The 25131-nt window shown below is 39.1% G+C and overlaps 1 protein-coding gene across 1 annotated transcript in view; it reads left to right on the top strand.

Moving 5' to 3' along the window:
* The window catches only part of LOC131052340 (protein FIP1), a 327777-nt gene extending 303076 nt beyond the window's left edge, over positions 1 to 24701 (top strand). Inside the window, exons 13-15 of the mRNA XM_057986981.2 lie at positions 21157 to 21249; positions 24133 to 24195; positions 24324 to 24701. Coding sequence (XP_057842964.1) covers positions 21157 to 21249; positions 24133 to 24195; positions 24324 to 24416 — 249 coding nt within the window. The 3' untranslated portion in view covers positions 24417 to 24701. The remainder of the gene's footprint in view (positions 1 to 21156; positions 21250 to 24132; positions 24196 to 24323) is intronic.
* The last annotated feature ends 430 nt before the right edge of the window (positions 24702 to 25131 follow it).

The following is a 25131-nucleotide window of genomic DNA, read 5'->3' as shown; positions in this document are numbered from 1 at the left end:
AGCCTCATGGTCAAATTTGGATGAACTAGCAATAGATAGGTGGAGGTTGGAGGCACCGAAGGTTGGAGGACATTCAGCGTCCTCTCCTTAGTCACCAACAACGAGGTTGCTCATCAGCTTTTGTGGCATTTTATTTTCTAGTATTCAGCATGATATGATTTGTTTTTTAGTGTTCATGGTTGTGTGAATAAGTGGAATTTCACATTGTGGGTGGGAATATATCCAATGTTCCATTCCCATTTGCGATATGTATGTTGATTTCTATATAACTTCCTTGATTTACAAGCATAGTGGCGAACAACAACACCAGAGTAAGTCAGTTCATGGATCTTGAAAGGGTTTGTGGGAGGATCTAGAAACCACATGAGGTGGACAGTTGGTGGGTTCTTGTTCATGTCCAGGTTTGTGGTAAGCCTATGTGAAAACCATGAAAGGTTGATAGGAGATGCCTTTCGTTTTAAATCAAGATCATGAGTGTTGGTCTTACTGCAGATAAAGGGTGTGAGTTCTACCATGTTCACACTAAGGGGGGATGTTAGGAATTAGTGTTCACACGCTTTAAAATAATAATGTGGTGTATAATGTGAGTTGTAATAACAACTCACGTAATTATGGGTGGTTGAATGTCCTATTACTTGTTATGGTTTGTTAGTTTAAATATTAGAATATTATGTGTGAAGAAATATTGTATGGCATTGTAATATTCAAGTTGTTAGAACAACTTGTCTATAGAAAGAAATGGTTAGAGGAGGTTATACTATTTCTCCTATAATTTAGGATATAACACTCCTATATATATGTAATAGCTTATTGAATGAAATAGTAGAAGCAATATTATTTTGTGTAAATTTTTTCAATGATTTCTCTATCTTTTTCCATATTTCTTATATGTGGGCAATTTGAAAATCATTCATATCTCCTTAGAAGATTGCATCAACTTTGCGTAGTTGTTCCTAATCGCAAAGCAACGTTTGATTTGGTTTCACTAAGTCATTGATAGTTTCTTGCATTGTTAGAGTTAACATTAGATTCCTAAACCTTACCTCCTTTTTGCATTTTATTTCAATGAGCATTCGTAGAAGTAGACAAAAGAGCTTTATTGTTAAAACTCTAAGTCATTTTAAGGGAAATAATTGATTGAAATCCTAGAACAACTGTGTAAGTCCCTTTGTGTGAACCAGCATATCACATTTATGTCCCGATTCTATCTAGAACCTTTAAGTCAATCATTCGCATTGTAAACCTTGGCGTCTTCTTGATTGATCATAACCTTTAGCACTCGAGATTTCCTTGTTCAAGAGAGGGCAAGATGCTCCATATTCTATTTTGGGTTCGAGGTGCATAAAAACACATCAACACTTACCACAATAGTGACATGTGATTTTCTTCTTGAAGCTCTTCTCGGGTTTGCTTTGTCCTTTTTGCTAAGTGGACACGTGTTTGCCTTTATCCTTGGCAATAAGTGCCTGTACCACACCAGTCGTGTCATTGTTGCTACCAAACTGTTGTCTCCACTTAGCTTGCTGGAAGAGCTCATTGCACAGGTCATTAAACTTCAAGTCAACATTAGTCGAAGTAATGTTGAGAGTTTCGATGAAGTGCTCATAGGATCGCGATAATCTTTTCAACGTAATGACCACCATATCCTCTTCTTCCATCTTGCGACCAATGGCCTCCAGTTGATCACGACTTTCATTGATCTTCTTGAAATGATCTTGCAAAGACATCTTGTCCATCATGATCGAGAACAATATGTTCTTAAGGAATAAAGCTCTTCCTTTATCTGACATCTCTTGTAGATCCTTTAGGTGACTCCAAATCTCTTTAGCAATCTTGCTTGATGGCACTTTTGGAAGCATCTCATTAGTGATTGATAAGTTCAACTACATAATCGCCTTTTGGTTATGCTCATCAAACTTGTCTTGACCCTTGCCCGCTGTCGTGGGATGAGCAATCTTACCTTGAACAATCTTGTCCAGGCACTGATCCTTAAAATCGAGAGCATCCTTTGCTTCTAAGTATTGTAGTTCTTGTTGTTGAAGCGTTGATTGCCTTCCAACATAATGTCGGTCAACAATGTCGTCCCTCTCGTTTTCCAACAAGGTCAACTTCTCAAAAACTTCAGTTTTTGTAAAAAAGAAGCAAAAGAGGTTTGATTTTTGTGTCAAAAACCTTCAACAAACGACTGGCATGAATTTCAAGGCAATCAGCCCAGAACTCAAAACTCTTGATTTTATTTCAAAAATCAATCAATAACAAAACCCAAGATTTTGTCAAAAATATAAAATTGTGATTGGAAACTTGAAGAGACCCTTCATGCGACAGGAGAATGACACAGACCACGTGGTATAATAATATCCACCAAACCTGAAAACTCAGAATACATAATATAAAACCCACGATTTTTCCAAAAATGGTGCAAAAGAAGCACCCAAGAATAGCGAACGAATGTTGCAGCCATCGTGGAAAAAAGTTGAGACTGAAAAAAAAAACTTTTTCATGTCAAAATAACAGCCAAAGAAATCCTTTGGCCGAAAACGGATAGAAAACCCTTTTCACAGCTTTGAAAAAGGTGGGTTGCTGCACCCAAAAAAACCCTTAGATGTCACTTAGAAAACATTAGAAGAGGCTGTGAGAATAAACTCAGACCCGATGCTTTGAAAAATCCCTTTGAATCTACAAAACCAATGCAGAAAAAACCAGACCCGTCACGCAAAAAACCGGCAGAAAGAGATAGGTTGCAACATAAACATTGAAAAGGAAGCAGGTCGCACACGGTCTAGATCAATCATGGCTTGACACAACCTCAAAAAACCCCTTATCATGCACCGAGATACCAATCGCGGCTGTAGATGAAGTCTCACATGAGCTGAAAACGTCATCATGTTGATGAAGAACATAGAGAAGACTCCCTTCGGATGTAAAAAGTACCAGGAGGTGCGTGAAATGCAAGATCCACGACGACATTTTTCATAGACTTCGAACAAAGCCCTGCTAATCTTATTTTTGAAAACCCTCAAAAAATCCATAGAACTAGATCGCCATAAAAGAAAAGAAAAAAAGCACCTTCGACTTTGCAATAAAAACCTTTATTTTTCTTTCCTAGAAAAAAACGATCAGAAAAGATCTTCGAAATTGTAGAACCAATCCCACAATTTTTTGATTGCCAAAAAGGAACCAAGGCTCTAGGACCATGAAATAATAATTGATTGTTTGATATATACAAAAGAGATGAAGGCTCCTTATAAGATTACAAGATGATTGAGAATAGAAACTCGAAAGGCATAAACAAATGTTACTAAAAATGACTAACTGACATACAAAATAGAAAGATGCTAACTAAACTATTTTAAAAGACTTGTATGACCATCAAAGATTACAATAATACTTTAATAGAAACAAGATGAACACACCATTGCACCTCCTTGCATATGCACTATCTTCCAAATATTATAGCAATCAAATACTTGCTTTGCCAGGGAGAACTCCACCATATAGAGATAGTGAACTTGCTAACAGGTACAAGTGGGTATTCAATAGACTCTTCTCTGATCTAGAAGTGGTGGCACATATTAGGAAAGAGTTTGGCTTGTTCATCACAGGACGAGATCATAGTTTTTGCTCTTAAGAACCAATACATTGTAGATGCTTGTACATGGTGGTACTTCCATGGGCAAGACTATTTGTTCCTCTAACCTCTTGCAATTAAGATTCTATGACACGTAAGTATTTTTTATTTTTTAACATTTGTATTGTAGACTTTAGTACATAACATTCTTTAATTTTTTTTAAGAAGTTTTGGTGGTTTTCTCTCCAATTTCAACAGGTTGCAAGTTCTACCGCTGAATGGAATTGGAGTACATACTCCTTTATCCACTTAGTGATTTGCGTCTTCTATTGCATAAGCAAGAACACTACAAGGATGAGTCATTGAAGTGTTGGGATATAGCCCCTAAGCATACCAACTTGGATGCATCTTTTCAAGAGCTTGTTAGAGTCACTATGAATGATGATGATGAGACAGTTACACATGATGTACCTAGTGGAAGTGGCACTGCATTTACTTGTGGTTCAAATGATGTTGAACTTGAAGCAAACAATGATCTTGATCTAGATCCTTTGGATGATTGATGAAGATTGAAGATAATTATTTTTTTTTATCATCAATTTTATAATTGTAATGATTTCATTTGAATCGTGACCCTAGACATATATGATATATGTTATATGGCATATGACGTAATAGTTAAGTTTTGAACTATCAATTGGCATTTAATATTTATATTTATCACTACTGTTTTGTCGTTTGCCATGAACAATGATGAAGTATCATACTATCAAATGTATTTAGCTTTACAATTTTGTATATTTATTTGATTTTTAGTGTGTATAGGTTTTTGGGTGGCCTTTGTATTTTGTGGTAGGTTGGTAGCTTTATCTTGTTAGCATAAAGTTTTTGGTTCACTTTTTGCCAGGGGTACATGGGGACGCATCCCTGGGGTTTTAGCCCCTGTCCATGATCTGAAGATGAGGGACACCTTGGGATATTTCCAAGGCATCCCCGAAAAAAAAATTGCACGGGAATGTCCTCGATCAAAGGGGATGTCCCAAAAAATGCCATGGGGACAGCTGGCCATCCAAGGGATGCAAAGGGGACGTTCTATATATATATATATAGAACATTTGAAAATATATATATTTTTTAAAATATTCTTTAAAAACACACATATATAGTGAATTTGCAGAACATATTATTGATTTCCATCATATATAAATCAAAGTTTGAGTTAAATGCATATCATAGACCAAAAAACAAGTGGAACCTCTTAATAAATTTGAGTTCAATAAATATCGTAGACCACAAAACAACTGCAACCTTCGAATACATATTAAGTTCAAGTTTTGGTATCAAGGAAAACTAGAAATCATAAGTTTTGTCTATGAGTAAAGCTCTAAAATGTTTGTTGACATTGTGTGGGTGTTGCTGAAGTAATTGCAACATCCTCAATAGGTGCCTCATCCATAGTGATGCAATGAGGATCAAGTTGTGTATCTAAGGAAACTGCCTTTAATGGATGACCAACCTCACCTTCTACCTCCTCACATGTTGCCACTTTCACCTCCCAATTCGCTACCTCGCTCTCCAACTGAGTGAAGTGATTGTTAGTGAAAAATGGATCCACATTGTTGACGTGGCTAAAATCGTATTGCTACAACTCTCTCCAGCCAATGCAAAATAGAATGTTCTGAGTATCCTATCCTCTCTTGAAATAAGGGATCTCTAATGCTGTTTTTAATTGATCAACGGGGACAACCTCAAGGTTCCAACTTCTAGTTCATGACTGCAGGATAACTCAGTTGTTTGATGTGTTTTGCTGGTATCACAAGGGGCCTTACGTTTGCAACAAGTTGGTCTGCATCCTAAGATGCTGCGAGAAAAATAAATGCAAAAGGATAGGGTTAAGAGACCTAAAATTAATAAGGTTGGTGTGAGAGTAGACGGACTTGACATAACCAATCCCTGCTTGGCCAGAATAACTCACAACCTCACAAGAACGATGCAATCTTCAAGGGAGACTTGGAAGATTTTTAGAGTGCAAGTGCATGCCTAAACACCCAATTCTGACGCAGCTCAGACGGACACCTACAATTGAACTAAGCATGATTTTAAAGGCTCAGACTAACCATACACAGGGATACACAATCAACATATCCCCAATGGTATGAGCCCCGAATCCATCAAATACCTGCACACCAAAAAGGATCTATCTAAACCTGTTGAAGGAAACCATACAAACAAAACAAAACCAAGATAACAAACACCATACTTCAATGTTCATATATTGATTTTGGCTGTCATTACAACAGTTTTTGCAGCAGATCTACTCTATTCTCTACTACTAAATTCTAACCTTCTAACAATCTAACTAGAATCTAACTTTCTACAAAAACTCTAACTATCTAACTCTAAAACTCTAACCCTTTACAATGAGAGGCATCCTGCCTTTTATAGATTTTACAGATTGAAACAGAGGCCATGATTGGTTGCATCCAACAATCCTGATCTACCTTCTACAACTTGGCAGCTTTAACCCATGCCTATTTAATCATCAGATATCCTCCCAACCACTTTTTCAACTACCGACCACTATTTGGCATCAATTCAGGTCAATCAAGTAGTTGGAAACAACTGACCGGTGTCCCCTCATTTTAAAATATCTTGAATGGGGCCCACAGGCAGTCATGTACAATAAAGCATTTCAGTTTTTAAACTGATTTTTTGGAATTACTTCCAGCTGTGTGTTTCTGACTTTGCACATTTTGAGTGTTCTTTTATCTTCAGTCTTGAGGGTGGATCTCGACTTTGTGGTTCAGGTTATGGTGCGCTTCCCTGTGCTTCGTCGTTTTGATCCTGTGCTCCGCAATGCATTCTTCATTAGCAGCGCCTGGCTTTGTCGTTTTGATCCTGTGCTCCTCGTTCCCAGCTTTAATTGCGATCAGGTTTTCAATTTGCATTTAGGTTTTCACTTTAGCTCTTCCCAACATCATCCTACAAACAATGAATTCCACTTTTAGTAATCATTTTTTAAAATTAAATAAATTAATTTAACAATCATATTAAATTTTATCTTTAAATGCCCCTCTTCTCCAATATGAAGTTCGGTCCTTGCTCTTGATTCGCTCTCTTAGATGAAATTTGGGCCTTCTACATGTTTTGAGCGATTTTGGCTTTCAAGTGAAATGTCTAACTTGGGTTTTTCGGACCTTTTAGCAACTTTGAGAGATTACATTTAAGTTCAAAATGCCTTTGTTTGCCAAATTCTAGTTAAAAAAACCTCTTCTTGAATTTCGGACATTTCACCTAAAATGTGAGATGTCACTTTTGAAAACAAAGTGTCTTCTTACTTGCTTATAAAATTCGGTCATTTTTGTTTAAATGTGACTTAGAGATTTTCAGCCTAAATGGACCTTTATGTGCGATTTTTACTTTTATATGATTTTCGGCTAAATGACCCCCCTTTTGTGATTTTAGGCTTAGCTCTAGTTTTCAGCTAATTGAGGCCATTTGCGAGATTTGGTGATTTTTGGCTTATGAGCCGATTTGGTGCAATTTTATATCTCCTTTGCCCTAGCAATTTCGGGCCTTTTGAGAGTTTTGAGCGAACTTGGATTTCTCTTCAAATTGCACGATTTTTCCTATTTCGAACCTCCTTCACCCAATGATTTTTGGGCCATTGGAGGAAAATGTGCGATTTTGTAGATGGCTTGGGGATTTTCAGCGAATGGAGGAAAGTTGGGTATTTTCACGGCTTTGAGAGGCGTTTTGAAATTTTGCCCTCCCCTTTTCACTTTGTATTTTGACCTTCCAGGCCGAATTTGAGAGCTCTTCAGCAATTTGGAGAGGTTTATACGGAACTCGGCCATTTTGCAGAGAATTCGCGAGTTTGGATTTTCGCAAAATTCGCAAATTCACCTATAAATCGCGCGACTTAGCTCATACCTCCCAACTCGGCATCTTGAGAGATCCTGTGTGATTTTTATCATTTTGTTGTCATTCGTCGAACTTGGGGTGCCATTGAGATTTTATCGGCAAAATGGAGGAGCTTGAGACAAATCGCAGGGAGCAAATTCAGTGTTTGAGGGGAAAATTTCTGTCTTTGTTGATTCACCCTTTACTTTGGTGAATTTCGGGATTTTGAATGAAAATGCACGAATTCTGGTTTAGAAAATGCCCGATCTTGTTCATTTTGTGCTCCAAAAATTTCGAATTTGGTTTGCTACTCTCCCTTTTTATTGCTTATTACTTAAAAATGGGGACCCCTGTCTAATACGGATTGTGCTGTGCAAAGCACAACACACATCAACATCAACATCACCAAGCTCAACAGTCCAATCTACTGGGGTCAATGTCATTCAGGTCAAGTGCTTCATGTGAACCCTACCCTTGTACCTTCTCTTCATGCAATTGAATGTTAAACTGCACATAGACAAGGTCATTCAAATGCCTTTGATTCAACCTATTATGCTTTTTTGTGTGAATGGCCTCAAAAACACTCTAGTCGCGCTCATAACCAAGAGCACTACAAGGTGTTAGCGACATTATTGTACACGAAAGTAAGACTAGTTAATTATGTGTAATTGTCTTGGTTAGTTGGCAACCGAGGGGTGGTAGTTGCGGTGCAACGGTTGGCGCTTGCACCCCCTCAATATCTTTATATACTTCGGAATGTAACTTGCAACACACTTATGAATGTAATAACATCTGATATATTGCATTTGATATCTATGGCATTATTATTTTGCATTATGTGCTTTATCTATGTACTTTAAGTTATTCACCCAAGAGAGCAAACATTTGGTGCCGTTGCCTAGACGTACTCGGGAACGGAAAACGCGGATGGCGCATGGACACGATGGGCCTACCCGTCGATGAGATTAACCCAGAGGCCGACGACGCGCAAACAGAACAATCGTCGTGGGACGCAGAGCGTGATGGCAAGAGGCGAAGGGGAAATTGAACCCTGTAATAATCCTGGCACAATGTTGAGATAAATTGTGGCCGAAAGGAAAAATAAAAAAAGTTTTTTTTGTGTACATGGCGTGTGCTTGCTATGTAGGAAGTGATTTATGCCCAATGTATTAAATAAAGATAGAAATAAAAAAGCAGAAACGGACGAGTGGGAGGCCGCGCAGAGGGCCTTGATTCTGGAGCAGCAAGAAGAACGTAGACGGAGGTTGAGGCAACTTGCCGAAGGACGACCCGTCGAAGGGTGGCCCGAGGGGAACCAAGGAGGTGTCACGGAGGGTGCAGAAGCCAACGGAAATTTCTACATGTCACCAGAACACCGTAGGGTGCGGAGCCACGAAGAGTTTCTGGAGGAAACAAGGTTAAGGAAAGATCTAGTCGAAGAGACCCTGGATTGGTTCAAAAACTTATCCCTTACACCACAAAGTGAGGATCACCAAAGGGAGCCAAGAGTGGGCACGGGTGACAACAAAGGGGAGGATAACCATACGGTAGGTGCCACACTCGGCAGGCAAAACACCGTACCTCCAGTCACCCATGCAGGACACACCATCGGCACCGAAGGGAGCGGCGCAGGGGCACAGACACAGCCACAGCCACCTCCAGGAAGATTACCCCCATCGATGGGGAGTAAACAAAAACTGCCAAAGTTCAATGGCGACGGGAAGGAAGATCCTGTCCGCCATTGTCGAACGTGCAAAACCATATGGTCAACGAACGGTGTTACCGACCAAGACGAATGGGTAACACAGTTCCCAGCAACTTTAAGGGGAGTGGCCATAGACTGCTACTCAGACATGGATAAGGCCAAAGTCGGCACATGGCCCGACCTGAAGGAGTTTGGGATAGAGTTCCGCCTCCTGAGAGATGACAACGAAATAGTCGTCAAGATCTATGGAACGAAGCAGAACAAGAACGAGACTGTCCGAGCCTATAGTCGGCGGCTGAAGGAACTATTGGGAAAAATGGAGAGTCAACCAGCAGATGGGTTGAAAAAGCGATGGTTCGTGGAGGGACTAAAGCATTCCCTCCGAAAGAAGATGAAAATCGTTCCACCTACATCATACGAAGACGCATACAATAGAGCAATGGATCTCGAGAGCGAGACCAAGACATCGAAGAAAAAGGAGGAGGATAGCTCATCCGAGGAGGATGACTCGTCACAGGAAAGCAGCAGCGACAGCGAGGCTGGCAAACGGGTGCAAGCGCTCCAGAAAGACATGGAGCGAATGAGGAGGGAATTCAAAACAATGAGAAGCACCGGTCGAACCGAAGGGGACATATGGTGCACTGAGTGCAAAGAGGAGGGGCACACAAAGGGTACTTGCCCGAAGAAGGCATTCTGCGAGATTTGCCAAGTGATGAGACACTCCACCAAGGAGTGGCCATACAACATGAAAACCCGGAGTATGCAAATGAACCAGGTGTTGTTCATGGAGCAGGCCACAACGTCCGCACCAGCGGGTACGGGCCAACAAGCGAACAACAATGCAACCTCAGGAGGCTACCGAGATAACCGGTGGGGAGGACAAAATAACAATAACAACACAAGGAGCCGGATCCAATACGACTCCAAAGGTCGACCAATGGTACAATGCAGAGCGTGCAGCCAGTGGGGGCACTTCGCCCGAGATTGCCCGAAGGGAGAGGCCACACAATATTTGTGCAAATGGTGCGGACCGGGAGACCACGAAGACGCCACCTGCTCGAAGTCCAGCGTCAACTTGCTCAATGTCGAGGAAATCAAAGAAGAGGAAGTGTTTGTCGTAACCCGCGCCCAAGCCAGACACGCAATGTGCCCAAACCCAGAGATGGAGAAGCGAAGGGCACGAGAAGCACGGGAAGAAATTGAGAAAGAGATACGAGAAAGGGCGAAGGCGAAGGGTACGGCGAGTACTTCTAGCCGACCGGAGGTGGAGGATGCTATACTAAATCAAAGTTTAAAATTAAAACTGGAGGTGCCTGTGAAGGTGCACGACCTCCTCCAGACAATGCCTCAATTACGCACGGCATTGCTGAATAATCTCTCCCAACCATGCACCAATACCAACCACCGCACAGATGTTCCTGGGGGGTCTGCAATAGACCCCATGCTGGTGGTAGTTAACACTGGAAGGAACCCGACCATTGTGGAGATGGGTATCCTTGGCACCATTCTAACCGATACCATCATCGATGGTGGATCAAGAGTGAATGTTCTTCTAGAAGAAACCTAGCGGAAGCTGGGGAAGCCGACGCTGTGGCCATCTACATTCAATCTGCTCAAAGCAGATCAGCATGGAATTAAACCCATCGGGACATTGATGGGCCAACAAGTTACCATCGGGACGCAACCCTTCATACCGGACTTCGTGGTAATCCCACTAAAGAAAAAAGGGCATGATGCGAACTTAGGGAGAGGGTGGCTGGTGGCAGCCAAGGCCACCCACAACTGGAAGAAGAACACTCTGTCTACGGAGAATGGAGGAAGGAAGTTTATCATAGACCTCGGGACACAGTTAATTAGTGAGGAACTGGCATCATCTTCGGAATTGGAGGGTGAAGGAGAAGGCAACCTGCAGAACAAAGGACGAGGCTGTAGGGAGCCCAACGACGAAGGGATTCTCAAACTAGGAGAGTGCTCCGAGGATGAGACAGGGTCATTGAACGGGCTCTTCCATTAGCAGATGGAGGATTATGAAATGTTCCAGAGCTACAAGCTCGAAGTAGAGGAACCAAAGCAAGTAACAAAGGAGGTGTACCTGCCAGAATACATAGAATATTGGAAGGGAGATGCCCCAAACCTCAGTGACGTAGATAATCCGAAGATCAATTGTGTCGGCAACGATTGGAACCCTGTGTGGAAGGCAGCAGCTTTTAAAATCTTTATTATTCTTCTTCTTCTTATGTACGGGAAGGAGACCGTGGTCCCTGTAGAATTTGTGGTTCCAGGTCTTCGGATGGCCATTGAAAATAGACTTGCCACCAACGGATCCAAATTGAAACCCTACCACGCGAAGCGCGTAGGGGACTTGTGTAATGTCCCCACTTTGAAATAAAATTTAATAATAAATGATAATAATAAAATTAAAATATTTAAAATTAAATTAAAATATAAATAAAATAATTAAATATGATTAATTAAGTTAATGAAAAGTCAAAAGAAATGAAAGGGAAGGTTGCGACTCCCTCAACAATGAGATATAAAAGGGAGAAGAGAACCTCATTTGAGAGGGGGAATAATTTGGAAATGAGAAGTGCAGATCTGATTATGAGAGGTTGTGTCCCTTTCAAAGGGCAGAAATAATGAAGAGTTGCACTCTTTCAAAGGGTGCTAATGGTGAAAGGGTGTATCTCTTGCCAAAGGGTATACATGATGAAGAGGTGTGACCTCTCCCTCACATTGAGAGATATAAAGGAAAGGAATCAAAAGCATCTAGTAAGATCACCATTGATCAGATCAGATCAGAATTGTTATCAAGTTACAAGCAGTAACATTTGTGTTCTTGGTGGTATGCATGGGGATGTGCTTAATAAGTATGCTTAATATATGAAGCGCAATAATGTTCTTATGCAGAATTAATAGTAATGCTAATATGGACTGCAATATGTATGACAGTCATACTTAATTTCATATATATGTTCATAATACATAAGAAATATATATACTTATAGTCTAAATCATGTTATTACTTTCTGTATTTAAGAAGATGGGATTGAGATGTTCCAAAGAGGGGCAGTCTAAATCCAAGCAATAGGTTAAGTCCCAAGATAGGGTGGGGATCAACGACCCATAAGCCTTGAGGGTATAGACCCAAGATAGGTAAGGGCTTGGATCTATAAACTTTGAGGGAACCTATTGTAGTTGGTCTCTAAGTGCTTTGGTAATATATGTAAACCCTTCTCCCTTAAAACTGAAGTAGTAGCAAGGTTTGATATCTATATTAAGAACTATGAATAATGAAATTAATCAGCTAATGAGGAAAATAGACAAGCACTTGTTAATAACTTATTGAAGAAATTCTATCAATTTTAGTATATTTAAATAGATCAGGTAGGGGACATTACAAATGGTATCAAAGCCATGATCTTGCCATCTTGTAGGGTAAGATTCAATCAACGAATTATTCTAGTCAATAAACAGAGGCAAATACCATGACGGATAAGCAACGAGGGTTCCATCTCGTAAGATGAATTTAAAATATATTATTATCAGCCAAATAGATATTGAATTGGTATGACTTCAGAGTAATTCAAATTAGAATAGTGGATAACTAGGCATATCCATGTGGCATTTAAAATACTTAATATATATAATAATAATGACAAAAAAATAACAAATAACAAATAAGCTGGCATTTAAATTGAGAATAAATTAATCATAAATTCCATATGGACCATTAGTGAGGAAATGGGGTAGAGCAATGAGGTCAGCAGATGTTAGGCCTCTGTCAGGTACATCACCCGCTATGGCGACTGTAGGTCTGCCATTAGTGAGGCCAAGGGGGAGTAAACCACTCTTGGGCCTGATAAGCACTACGGGTGTCTCATTGCATCTAAATCCTTTTGATCTCACTGAGGAAGTGAATACGAAGAAGGCTAATGCATACACAAATATTTATTGAAATTACAAGTCAGTATTGAATTGCATTATTAATGTGATTTTAAGATCACAAGGATTAGTCCCATAAAGAAACCATGGATTAATTATTAAGTAATGATGAATGGATAAATTGCATACCCAAACCCAATAAGATACAAGGGAATAGGGTCATGGGATAGCAGGAACTAGGCCTCTGTCAGGTAGGCAACCCACTGTGGATGATCGAACATCTGCCACAAGTTGGGCCAAGGGGGAGTGTACCGCTCTTGGGCCTGATAAGCGCTACGGGCATCCTATTGCACCTACTTCTCCTTGGTCTCACTAGGGAATGAGTATGGAATTATCTCATTGATAACAGTATAATCTTAAAAAAATTGACTAATAATAGATGTATACTTCACATTCTCCACTAGTGTGGGAGAGAGATAGAGCAATGAGGTCAGCAGAAACTAGGCCTCTGTCAGGTAGGCAACTCGATGTGGATAACTGAAAGTCTGCCATTAGTTGGGCCAAGGGGGAGTGTACCGCTCTTGGGCCTGATAAGCGTTACGGGCGTCTCGTTGTGTCTAAATCTTTTCTCTTTCATTAATGGCGAATAGGGGGTTAAGCATAGTCCATTTAATTAATCCTTGAGGCAAGTATCCAAACATTGTGCTATCTATCCTCTTTGTCGATATGGCTAATCAGACTCATTATATTTACTCCATTTGAAATTCTTTAAATACTCTACTTGAGATCACAAACTAGATTGAGTGTTTATGTTTTTGCATCAAGCTGGTGTTGATTTGTGTTTCTACTCATAACCCCTCTTTGGACATTGGATTATTGTGATTAAATAAATACGATAATTAAAACATTTATTAATTAACATTTAATAATATTGGAAAATCGTCTCATTTATGAGACTTCACGATTTTCCTCTAAAGTGAGAGGGTTGTCATAACCCCACATCCTGATGATGTAATTAATAATAGATTTTGTGATTCTTCATCATAATAATAAATTATCATTTATTATGTAATTAAAAATTAATAAATATTTATTAAATCACCAAAACAAATTATTTATTAATTAATTGATAACAATAAGTATTTATTAATTAAAAATTAATAAATGCGTAAATGATTTATAAATCAAAAATAGGATTAATTATTTAGTATGGTAAGATAGCTAGTACTTATAGACTAAAGAAAAGGTAGAACATCCTAGGTTGGATTCATGTTAAGATAGTTTTGTCTATTAATCGATTTAGTTAAGTTATAAATATATTGGAAATCGATTAATTACAGTTAAAACTGTCCTGAACCAAGTAGGGGACATTACAACCCGAGAGGCCGGAGGGGGACTCGAGAGGATGGAAGGGGACTCGAGAGGCCGGGCAGGCGACTTAAGAGGCACGGAACCAACGCGGGGGACTCTTGGGCGAGGAAAACCGAGAAGGATGAAGGGCGATCCCAGAGACAGGGACCCGAGCCAACGACTCTCTAGACAACTAAATTAGGAAATTGGAAAAAGAAAAAAAATGGTCGTACGGGTCCGTATGGCAGTTGACCGCATGGCTAGGAAAAAAATAATAAAAAAAAAACAAAAACAAAAAGGCGCACAATGATGGGGGCCACCGTACGGTGGGACCACCGTGGGTGGACACCCGCACATAAAAGCCCTGCATAAGTCCGCAAACGCAAAGGAGAAGAAATAAAAACCCCGCACCACGCAGCCCACGCATGAAGAAAGACATGCAACCCACGCCAAACAAAAAACGGACGAAGAGAAAAAAAGGAGAGACGCGCACAGCAACGTAGCCATAAATGCAGCACCACACAAACAAACACAGTCGTACGGTGGAGGGGTGTTGACCGCATGGGAAGGTGGCCGCACAATTGGAGGTGTCAGTGCTGTTGTTGACCGTACGGGGAGGTTGTATGGTTGGGGTGCCATTGGGGACATTACAGTGGACAAATAAAAATGACGACCAAATTGAAAAATTATTCGATGACATCTGGAGCCAGGACACTAAAAATATTAGAGTGGAGAAGAAGGGTTTTGACGTCATAAAATATCACAGAAATGATGCGCGACATGGACTTTCGTGTGGACCCCACAAGGGGCGTTGCCCCTCGACCCCGCTGGGGGCATTGCCCCTAGTTTATTTTTGAGCTACAGTACACTTGTTGGAGTTGGGCGAAGGGCATTAGAGATGTCACGGTAAGTGTTGTGGTTGTCCGTACTGTGAGAAGGAAGCCTGAAGCTAAGCATTGGGGAGGGAAGGCATTGCAGGTCCGCGCAGTTGTATGACACCAGGGAGTTATTCAGTTCAGTTTTTAGCCTTTGGGGAGTGTGATGGAGGATTTGAGGTGTCTCCTAGCCTTTGTGCCAGCGGGTTGTGGCCACCTCCAGGCATGAATGGTACGCTTTGAGGAACTCGGAGTATGTCTCGGCTGGATGTGAGGTTGCCTTGGTGGATGCATAGAGGGCTCGGGAGGAGCTGACCACCAGGTTGGAGGCAGTACTAGCGTGAGACTTAGCTCAACACACCCAGGAGTTGGATGTCGAGAGGGCAACGCCGGTGGCTATCGAGGACAAATTGGCTAGGGAGACAGTATCATTTGAGTAGCAGTTGGTGGAGGCTGAGACTGAAAAGCATGTTTTGCAGACAAGTTTGGCTTAGGCACAGGAGGATTGTGATGTCAAAGGAAGCACTAATGGTGAAATCCGCACTTGAGCATCGGATGGTAGCAGAAAAGGGTTTTCAGGCGAGCATTGCAGCAGGTTGTGGTGGAGTTGGAGAGGGCCCTACGATTTATGCAAGTGGGCTTCCCCGCAGCCTTTACTACATGCTTTGAGTCTCGGGGATGGCCGACTACTGAGACGGAGGAGATGCTCCAGGCTTGGATGGTGCGTCAGCCCGTTGTGGAGAGTCGGGTGACGGCAGTTGTCCGAGAGATTGAGCAGGTCTATTGGGACGCCTACTATGCACTACGACATACACAGCATGAGTCTGCGGTCCGCGAGGCTACTAGAGTCGCATTGGAGAGGGATGTGGCCACTCAACAGGCCTCCTGGGCAGCAGAGAGGGCCCAATTGTTGGCTCAGCTAGAGATGACCTACGCAGAGAAGGCGGAGGTAGCAACTTGCCTGTCAACAAAGCAGAGTGCGAGGAGCCTCGTGCAGCAGGAGTTAGAGGCAGTCACTACTGAGAGGAGTTTGTTGCAGACTCGGTTGGTCGGTATGACAATGACAGCGGATACCAAAGAGGAGCTGCTGGAAGCCGCGCATATGGTGAAAACGGCTTTGGAGAAAGTATTGGTGGCGGAGCGGGATGTGACTGCACGTGCTCAGCAGGTTTATGAGTTTCGTGCCCGCTTGGCAGCCCAGACACCGGCGTCTCAGCCTTCCACTTCAAGGACGCTTCCCCAGCCCCCTCCTTAGTTTTTTCTGATGTATATATTGTATAAGTTGCATTGTCTCCGTTTTTGTTGTTAGTCGCTTGGAGACGACTTTTCTTTTTGGGGGGGATGATGTTAGCGGCATTATTGTACACGAAAGTAAGACTAGTTAATTATGTGTAATTGTCTTGGCTAGTTGGCAACCGAGGGGTGGCAATTGCGGTGTGACGGTTGGCGCTCGCACCCCCTCGGTATCTTTATATACTTCGGAATGTAACTTGCAACACACTTATGAATGGAATAACATCTGATATATTGCATCTGATATCTAAGGCATTATTATTCTGCATTACGTGCTTTATCTGTGTACTTTAAGTTATTCACCCGAGAGGGCAAACACAAGGTTGAGATAATATGCAGATGGCAAGCTTTTGAAAATTAGGCACAGTGGCACCATAATCTTCCCACCACAAATCTGCAAGGATAAAAGTTTCCATTTATAACTTGGTAATGATTTTAATAAATTTAAAGAGTGAAATAAATGGTAAAATAAAATTAAACACATTTTTTTTACTTGGCAACAAGGTGGGTCTCCTAGGATTGCAATCAAGTGAGGAAAACAATGGCCCTTTTTCCTTCTTATAACTCTGTAACTCATCAAGTATGAGGTCTCGAAGGTTCTCATTAGCAACTAATCTTCAAATATGTGTCAAGGCCAACAAGAACCTCTGCATCTGCTTTGAAAGTAGGGGAGAAATAAAACTTGGGGTTCAAAAAGTAGGCCGCAGCATGAATATGCTGGTGGAGTTGTCGGTTCCACCTCCAACCAGTTATGCACTATATGGGTTCATATTTGGTCTTGTTTGACCCATACAAATGCTTAATTGCATCTTTGGCCTTATCCATGGTTTCATATAGATACCCCATGGGGTTTTGATCCCCATCCACCATTCGCAGAACCCTCACCAATGGTTTTGACATGTAGATATAAAAAAATTAACAAAATCAGCAAATTGTAATATTAGAAAATTAAAAATTAAATCATCAATCAAAGTTTGAAAAATTACATTGATAATCTCCGCCATGATTTTGGCAAATTTATCATAAAAAATGGCCTTCATGACCTTGTTTGCTTCAAGCTTCCTAGAATGAGGACTCCCAAACCATATTTCACTCACAAAAATCCCCTTCAAGTTGGGTAATGTAACTAATATGCTTTGCAAGGTGAGGAAATAGTAGCAAAGCACATGACTCTTGATTGCACTAGATCCTTACCATCAGTGTGCTCTCTCATAAGATTCAGGATCCATGTTTGGTTGTAGATGTACTTTGTTATATTCCTTCCATCTTCAACCACACTTTTCACCTAGCTTAGTTTTCCTAGGTCCTCAAGGAGCAAGTCAAGCCAATGAGCAGCACAAGGGCTCCATAATATGTTCGATGGCTAGCCTGTAGGATTTTTTCAGCTGCATTATCGGTCACAATTTGAATGATAGTTTGTATCCCACTTCCATCACCTCCTCATCTAACGTGTTGCACAAGGTCTCTGCATTTTTCACTATATTTGGAGGCATCAACTAATTTTTAAAATACCAACTACCCCTCTGAAGCAACTAGAAAGTTGATGAGTGTCCTATTCCCACCATCCGTCCACCCATCAAATAAAATGGTGCATCCATTCTTTTCCCAAATTCTCCTTTGTTCTTCCACTAGTCGACGTGTGTTTTGGACCTCACTCTACAATAATTGCCCACTCAACTCATGACGACATGGGGCCTTGAATGCCTTACCTACCATGGTCAACGTAGTGACCAATTGCTCTCAATATGGGCTAGAAGCAACATTGAACAGGATATGATTGTAGTAACAAAATCTAGCACATGCCAACTTTTCTTGATGTTCCAATTCTTTATTCTATGCAATACCTTGCAATCTAGGTTGTGTACCAAGAGTGTTACAAGGAACAAAAAAGTTAGACATATGGCTGCCCACACTTCCTGATCCTCATATCCATAGCCCAAGGGAAGAATAGGTCCCCATATCTCCATGTGACCCTATAGAACTGAAATCTGTCTTTGGGGTTGGCATTGCCTCTGTTGTTCTCTTTTTTTCTCCCTTCTTTTGGTCATATGCTACAAGCATTGCTCTCACATCCCAGGACATGTATCACATGGTGTAATATCTCAGCAAGTGATCTATGGAAGGTGATAGTTGAGCCAATTTATGCCACCAGTCATAGTCCTACTGCAATGGTTACAAATAACCTCTCTTCGCACTACATCTGGTGTCCCATATTTCCAGCAAGGGTCCCTCTTTCTGCCACCAGCTCTACCTGTAGAAGCCATATTTTTTCACAAAAATAAGAAGGAAACCTAGTAAAAGAGAGGAAATATAAAAAATAAATACTCTTTTTTGAACAGAGATCGTTCTAACTTTACATTTCAATTAAAAAATATGATTTGAAATTTTGAATATTAAAAAGATTTGAAATGGCATTTTATTATGTTCACAAATTAAACTACAGCAGAGTCTTCAAACTTCAAAGTAAGCTTAAGCTTGCTCTACTTCTTGTTCTTCTCACCTTCCTATTAATGGCAAAAAATCAGTAATATGTGTATTAGCCCATGATTACTGATTTTTAAGCCTCATATTACTGTATATTAGCCTATGACGTATTATTGATTTTTTCCCTCCAAGTCATTGCTATCATTTTTTGTTGCAATCATTTTTTATATCCTGCCACTAGAACTAGATAACATGTGAAGATTTCAATTCTTTTACCTGTGTATTCTTGTCCACTCTGTTGCCTTGATTTTCACATAATCTGAGAATATTTTTTATTATTCAAGATATTTTAATTTATTAGTTATCATTTGTATTGGCTAATATACTTAGAAATATAGGAAATATTATATTTGTCATTTATTATTTATTGATATTTATAGTTTATATTTATTGATATATTTTTTAGCATATATTTGTTAACAATTTTATAGATTATATTTATGAATATAAAAAATGTTTATATTGTTAGCAAATATATTTATATTGTTTAAATTGAAGTAAACAATTAAATATATTTTTTAGCATATATTCATAAACAATTTTACTATAAAATGGAAAACCTGCCAGATGAATTGGTTCTCAGTCACGTGGCCGCGCCCTTCTTATGTGCTCAGTCACACTGTTTCTTTGAAAATAAAATAAAAAAGCACTTTTCCTTTTATGAGTTATGACGACGAGTTTTATGGCAGATTACAAGTTTTACTCGTGCAAATTTGTGAGTTTTGGTGGAAAAATCACTGTGCGAAATAGAAAAACTCAACCATGAGTATATTGGCAAGCGATTCGCCTGCAAGCTTAACCTGCAAGTACTCACAGGGGTTTTCAAGCTTGTATACACGTACCCAAACATACCATACCCAAGGGGAAAAAATTGCTATACCGAAGGTACCCGTATCCCATACTTGTACCGGCAACTTAGCATGGAATAATTAATAATACTGATCACTGGGCTCTCTACCACAAAATCCAATTGGTAGAAAATTCAAAATTACACATCGTAAGGTAGGAAAAGGTTCAACCTTTGTCATTATTTTCCATCACCATGTTCATTACTCAAGTAAGTGATCTAGTACACCCACAATGTCTACCCCTTGGAAGCTCTCCAACATAATTGAAGATTGTGTACTCCCGTTGCCCAATATCATAGTGTTAACTTGACTCATACCAAATGCAAAGGCAACAAAGAAATTGATGCTCTGGGAAAGAAAAGCATCAGTGATAATTTCAGCTCATGAAAGTTGGCCTCAATTCCTTCTATGGCTTATGATAGCATTCATATCATTGATTGATAATCACCTCATACACAGTTTCCATATTCCTGCTCTTGTGCTGATCGCTTTTACCCATAATAAGAATTTGTATTTCTTGTATGTTTTTGTCCTTTAATAATTTTTCTGAGGTCAATTTGTTTGATCCCAATTCCTTCTATTATTTTAATTATAAACTTCACTCTTTAAAAATCCTTTGTCCTTTTTTACCCTTCCCACCCTGTCCTATCACTCCTATCTTTTTGTTCCTTCCAATTTCTATTCTATCTCAGCAATAGCAAAGCTATCTCGCTTCCCATACTTTACTTTTTCCTTCCTAGTTTTTGCTTTATCCACAAATTTCAAATGCCATTGTTTATGGCACAGATCATGAAAGCACTGACTGTCAAGAATTGAGGAATGAGTAGTACACACCATGCTCCAGCAGCCTTTCAACCCCTTCACAGAACAACTTTGCTACTGCAATGTACAGATTCAGTGTTCACGCAAACATTCCCTAGAGTTTGTAGACAATTTCAAAAACCAATTACTGTAGACGTTGTAGATAATTTCAGAAAACAATTACTGGCTTCTGGGAAGTCTGGATGGTTTTATTAACTGTTTGTAGTAATGTAATTTTTCTCTCATTAATACAAATTGTTTTTCTTATGAAGAAAATTAATAACACAAGCCACATATTAGCTTGATAAGTCAATGATCTTTTCAAATTGACATAAATCTTATATTGATCTTAAACCACATATAGTAAGTTCTATGTATGATTTATTAGATATTTATGTCTTTAAAGAAATTGTTGTTCTGATTTCTCCTGCAAACATGTTTATTCAGCGTGATCAACTTCACTCGGAGTTACATTTAGCACGGAGCCTAATTGAAGAGCGTGACTCGGAGATTCAACAAACTCGGATGATCAATGACCAAGTGGGGATGCTTTTTCCTTTTCTTTATATGTTAAATTGTACATCCAAGTTTTGATTGTATGAATTCCATTGTTATTTAAGGCAAGACCATGTTAAAGCTAACTTTACAAAGCTTCTTCACCCATAATGATAAGGTGGACAAACACACTTGTATTCCAAACCATTATTACTTGGTGAAGGAAAAGTAATGATTCCAATTCCTCAACTCTTTCAAATCAATGTTCTTTGAATCTTTATGGGGAAAGAACGAGATCACTTTTGAACAATCCTCTTATTTACTTTTGGTGTGGACCTTTCTGTTTCTAACTTTTAGCCTTTTATTAGTGCATACTTTGGCACCTTGTTCCTGTCCAGTTACATACTCTTTCACTCATTAGCCTCTATTGAAAACTAAAGAAGAAACACTCACTGTTAATAGAGTTCGGTATAAGGAAATGGAGAAGCTATCTCCAATTGGACTATTATCATATATTTTCCTCCATTTTGACATATTGTTTTTCACTTTTGTTTCTCATAAGCTGGTAACAAATGCCAAGCACAGGTTTGTCGATCTGTCGTTCAACGATCATATACTTACTTTAAGTGCTCTTCAGCTCTCTAAAACAATAGCATCTCACTGATACAGCCATGTTTTGGGGGCATCATATGTGTAGTCTCTAAAATGTGCTTTGTGAAAAATTTTAGTTTTCTTAGAGGATTTCTATCTCAATTAGCCCTTATTGGTATTATTGACTATCCTACCTCATTTGGTTTTGCATTTTCTCATATTTACGTTAATGGCACACAGTTTATGATTTGCAAACATGACTTGTTTGCATCTTTTTCCATACAACAGTGTCCTGCATGGAGAACGGTACCCATAATTGTTATCCTTAAGAGAATGAAATCGTTGACTATCCATAGGCATGGAGGGACAACCTTCTTTATCTTAATACATTAGTAAAACATGAGATAACATTAGAGAGGGAGTAGACCAAAACTTTCAGTGCTTCAATGACAAATTCATTCCCATCTAGGATGTTAACAGGGAATAATGAAATCTTAGTTTATCTTTTATGTGCTTCTTCTCTGCTAGGACTCTCCCTATTGTTACCAGTGATTTAAGAGTGCTTAGTCTTTATAAGCTCTCTTTAACTACATTTTCATGAAGTATTTATCTTTTAGTTGCAATTCTTCTTTTTATTCTTTGAGCAACTAACTACATATTTATTAACTGTTTTTGGATTAGAAAGGTATGATGGATCTGAGTTCCACACCAAAACACTACATATTCCACTCATTCAAAGTTCTTGAGACAGTTTTGAACCCCTGAAAAAGGAAACAATAGTTTGGCAAATTTGAAATATAATTTACCTAAGCCATTTCTCCTTGTTGATTTCAATTTTGCCAATTTTATGCATTCCCATCATCATCTTAGCTTTTGAGGATTTCCATCTCGATTTGCCCTCTGTGGTGTTATTCTCTACACTACCTTATTGTCTGATTGTCCATTTTTTTTGGTATTTCCTTTGAAGATGACAGATATTTTGCTTGTTTGTGCCTTTATCTGTGCATCAATGTACTGCATGGACAAAAGTATGCATAATTTTTTTCCTATCAATAGGCATGGAGGGATTGCGAGCTTTATCATAATACACCAATCATACATCAGACATAGAGAGGTCCCAAATTTTAAGAGCTTCCATCCCTGATTGCTTTCCTATCTTGGATGTTAGCAGTGAACAATGATGGCTTAATTTAGCCACTTTGTGTTTCTTTTCTCTAGATTGTCCTCTTTGTTACATGTGATTCAAGATACTGTTTCGTTGCACTCACATCTTTCTTTTGTTCCTTTATCACCTAGCTGCATCTTATTAGCTGGTATCAGATTAAAAGGTTTTTATGGATCCAAGCTTCATGCCAGAACACTACAAAGTCCACACATTATTCAGAGCTCCTTAAGGTAGTTTTGACTTAATATAGGACTCTCTTGAATCTATGGAAAAGGAATAGTTTTGCAAATTTGGCATATCATTTACAGAAGGTATTTCTCTTGGCATTTCACATTCACAAGATCTCCAATGTTATACTTCTCATATTCATCCACCATGAACTGTACAAGTGTACTATTTGTGTAAAGTCTCTTTGAAACAAGATCTCCAATGTTATACTTCTCATATTCATCCACCACGAACTGTACAAGTGTACTATTTGTGTAAAGTCTCTTTGTTTTCAAGGTACACTTTTCTAGTTACTACAGAAAGGTTCTTTTTTTCATCCTTTTCTTTATATATTTACAGTGATGCACTAATTTGATTACACATGTTGAGATAAGAGGGACACTTAAAACATTGATGACAAAGTTGAGCAGGAAAAGATGAATGTTCCTCTAATATTCCTGAGTCCTGTATATATACACACAAAACTATATACGTAAAAAAAACTTTTAACAAAAGCCAGGCTTGCCTTTTTATGAAACAGTCAAACTTGTAAGGCGTTAGGCTTGTCAATATGGTTATTATGAGTATTTGCACTTATATGCTAGTTTCTCTTCAATTTTGGAAGTCTCATGTGCTTTGCTACTCACAATAATGAAGTGGTTTGATAAGAATGTTCTGGAGATCAACGAGATACTTGAAAGGTAAGGACAAAGTTGAGCAGTAAAAGTGAATGATTCGTCTAGTATTCCTGAGTCCTATATATACACAGAAAACTAGATACATGAAAAAACTTTTAAAAAAGCTAATAAGACGTTATAGGCTTGCCTTTTTATGAATCAGTCAAACTTATAAGGCATTATTGCCAAAATGGTTATTACAAGTGTTTGCGCTATTATGCTAGTTTCTCTTCAATTTTGGAAGTCTTATGTGCTTTTCTACTCACATTAATGATGTGGTTTAATCAGTATGTTCTGGAGAATGATCGACTCAGGGACATTATAAGGGAATGGAGCACAAATGCAGCCAAGGTACTTATGGAATTTTTCGCTAGTTCATTAGAATTTCTTCAAACTACATGATGAATATTGGTTGGTTCTATACATATTTTAACATTAATTTATGTTTGATGGGATAAATCAACTTGTTAATGCCAAAGCTTGAGCGGGCACTAGAGGAGGAGCAGCTGTCGAATGCTGAATTACATAAGAAGATCTCAATGCTGAGGCAGTCAAACGAAGAATCAGCTTGATTTTGGTTGTACAAGCAGATACATAGTTTTCCTTGATGCACAAACTATTTTCTTTGTAAAATTGAAATGCTCAAATTTGTATATACATAAAGTCCTCAATGCTTTAACTATCCGTTTTAGGGTAACTTTTTTGTACATAATCATGCATGCCATGTTGTGTGCCTGCTATGTTGCAGTGTTAATCACAATTCAAGTGCCTTTACTTGTATCCATAAATCAAAGAATATTTTTTCTATGTTGAGCCATCAATCAATATGATATTTTCCATGCCCCTGTATGTTTTCATTATTGTTAAATCGATGGTTGGTCACTCGACCATTGAGATTCAGACAGGGACCTAATCCTTGGATATTAAGTATCATACGCCTATGGGACACAAATAGGACTTCACTTTATAGATAGGAAGCATTATATTTGCATAGCTTGTGGAATGGTTTGGGGGGATTTGAATCTAGGTTATCATGGCCCTTGTTATTATATTTTACAACTTGTCTATTAGTAGGATTGACATTTTAAAATGTGTGAACAAGTTTTTATCTCAACAAAATTTGATATAATTAGAACTATGGCCCATTTACACTTTTTGACCTAGTATGGCACTTGTCTGTGAATTTAAGTTATTTGACCATTGCATTGAGTTGACCTTCAATTGGCTATGGATCGTAAATACAGTCTAGTTCATTTATCACTTAAAACATGAATTCATATGACTTAC

Source organism: Cryptomeria japonica, chromosome 2 (genome assembly GCF_030272615.1).
Source record: "Cryptomeria japonica chromosome 2, Sugi_1.0, whole genome shotgun sequence".
Lineage (NCBI taxonomy): Eukaryota > Viridiplantae > Streptophyta > Pinopsida > Cupressales > Cupressaceae > Cryptomeria > Cryptomeria japonica.
The sequence above is the reverse complement of the archived record's forward strand: the minus strand, read 5'-3'. Positions and strand labels throughout refer to the sequence as shown.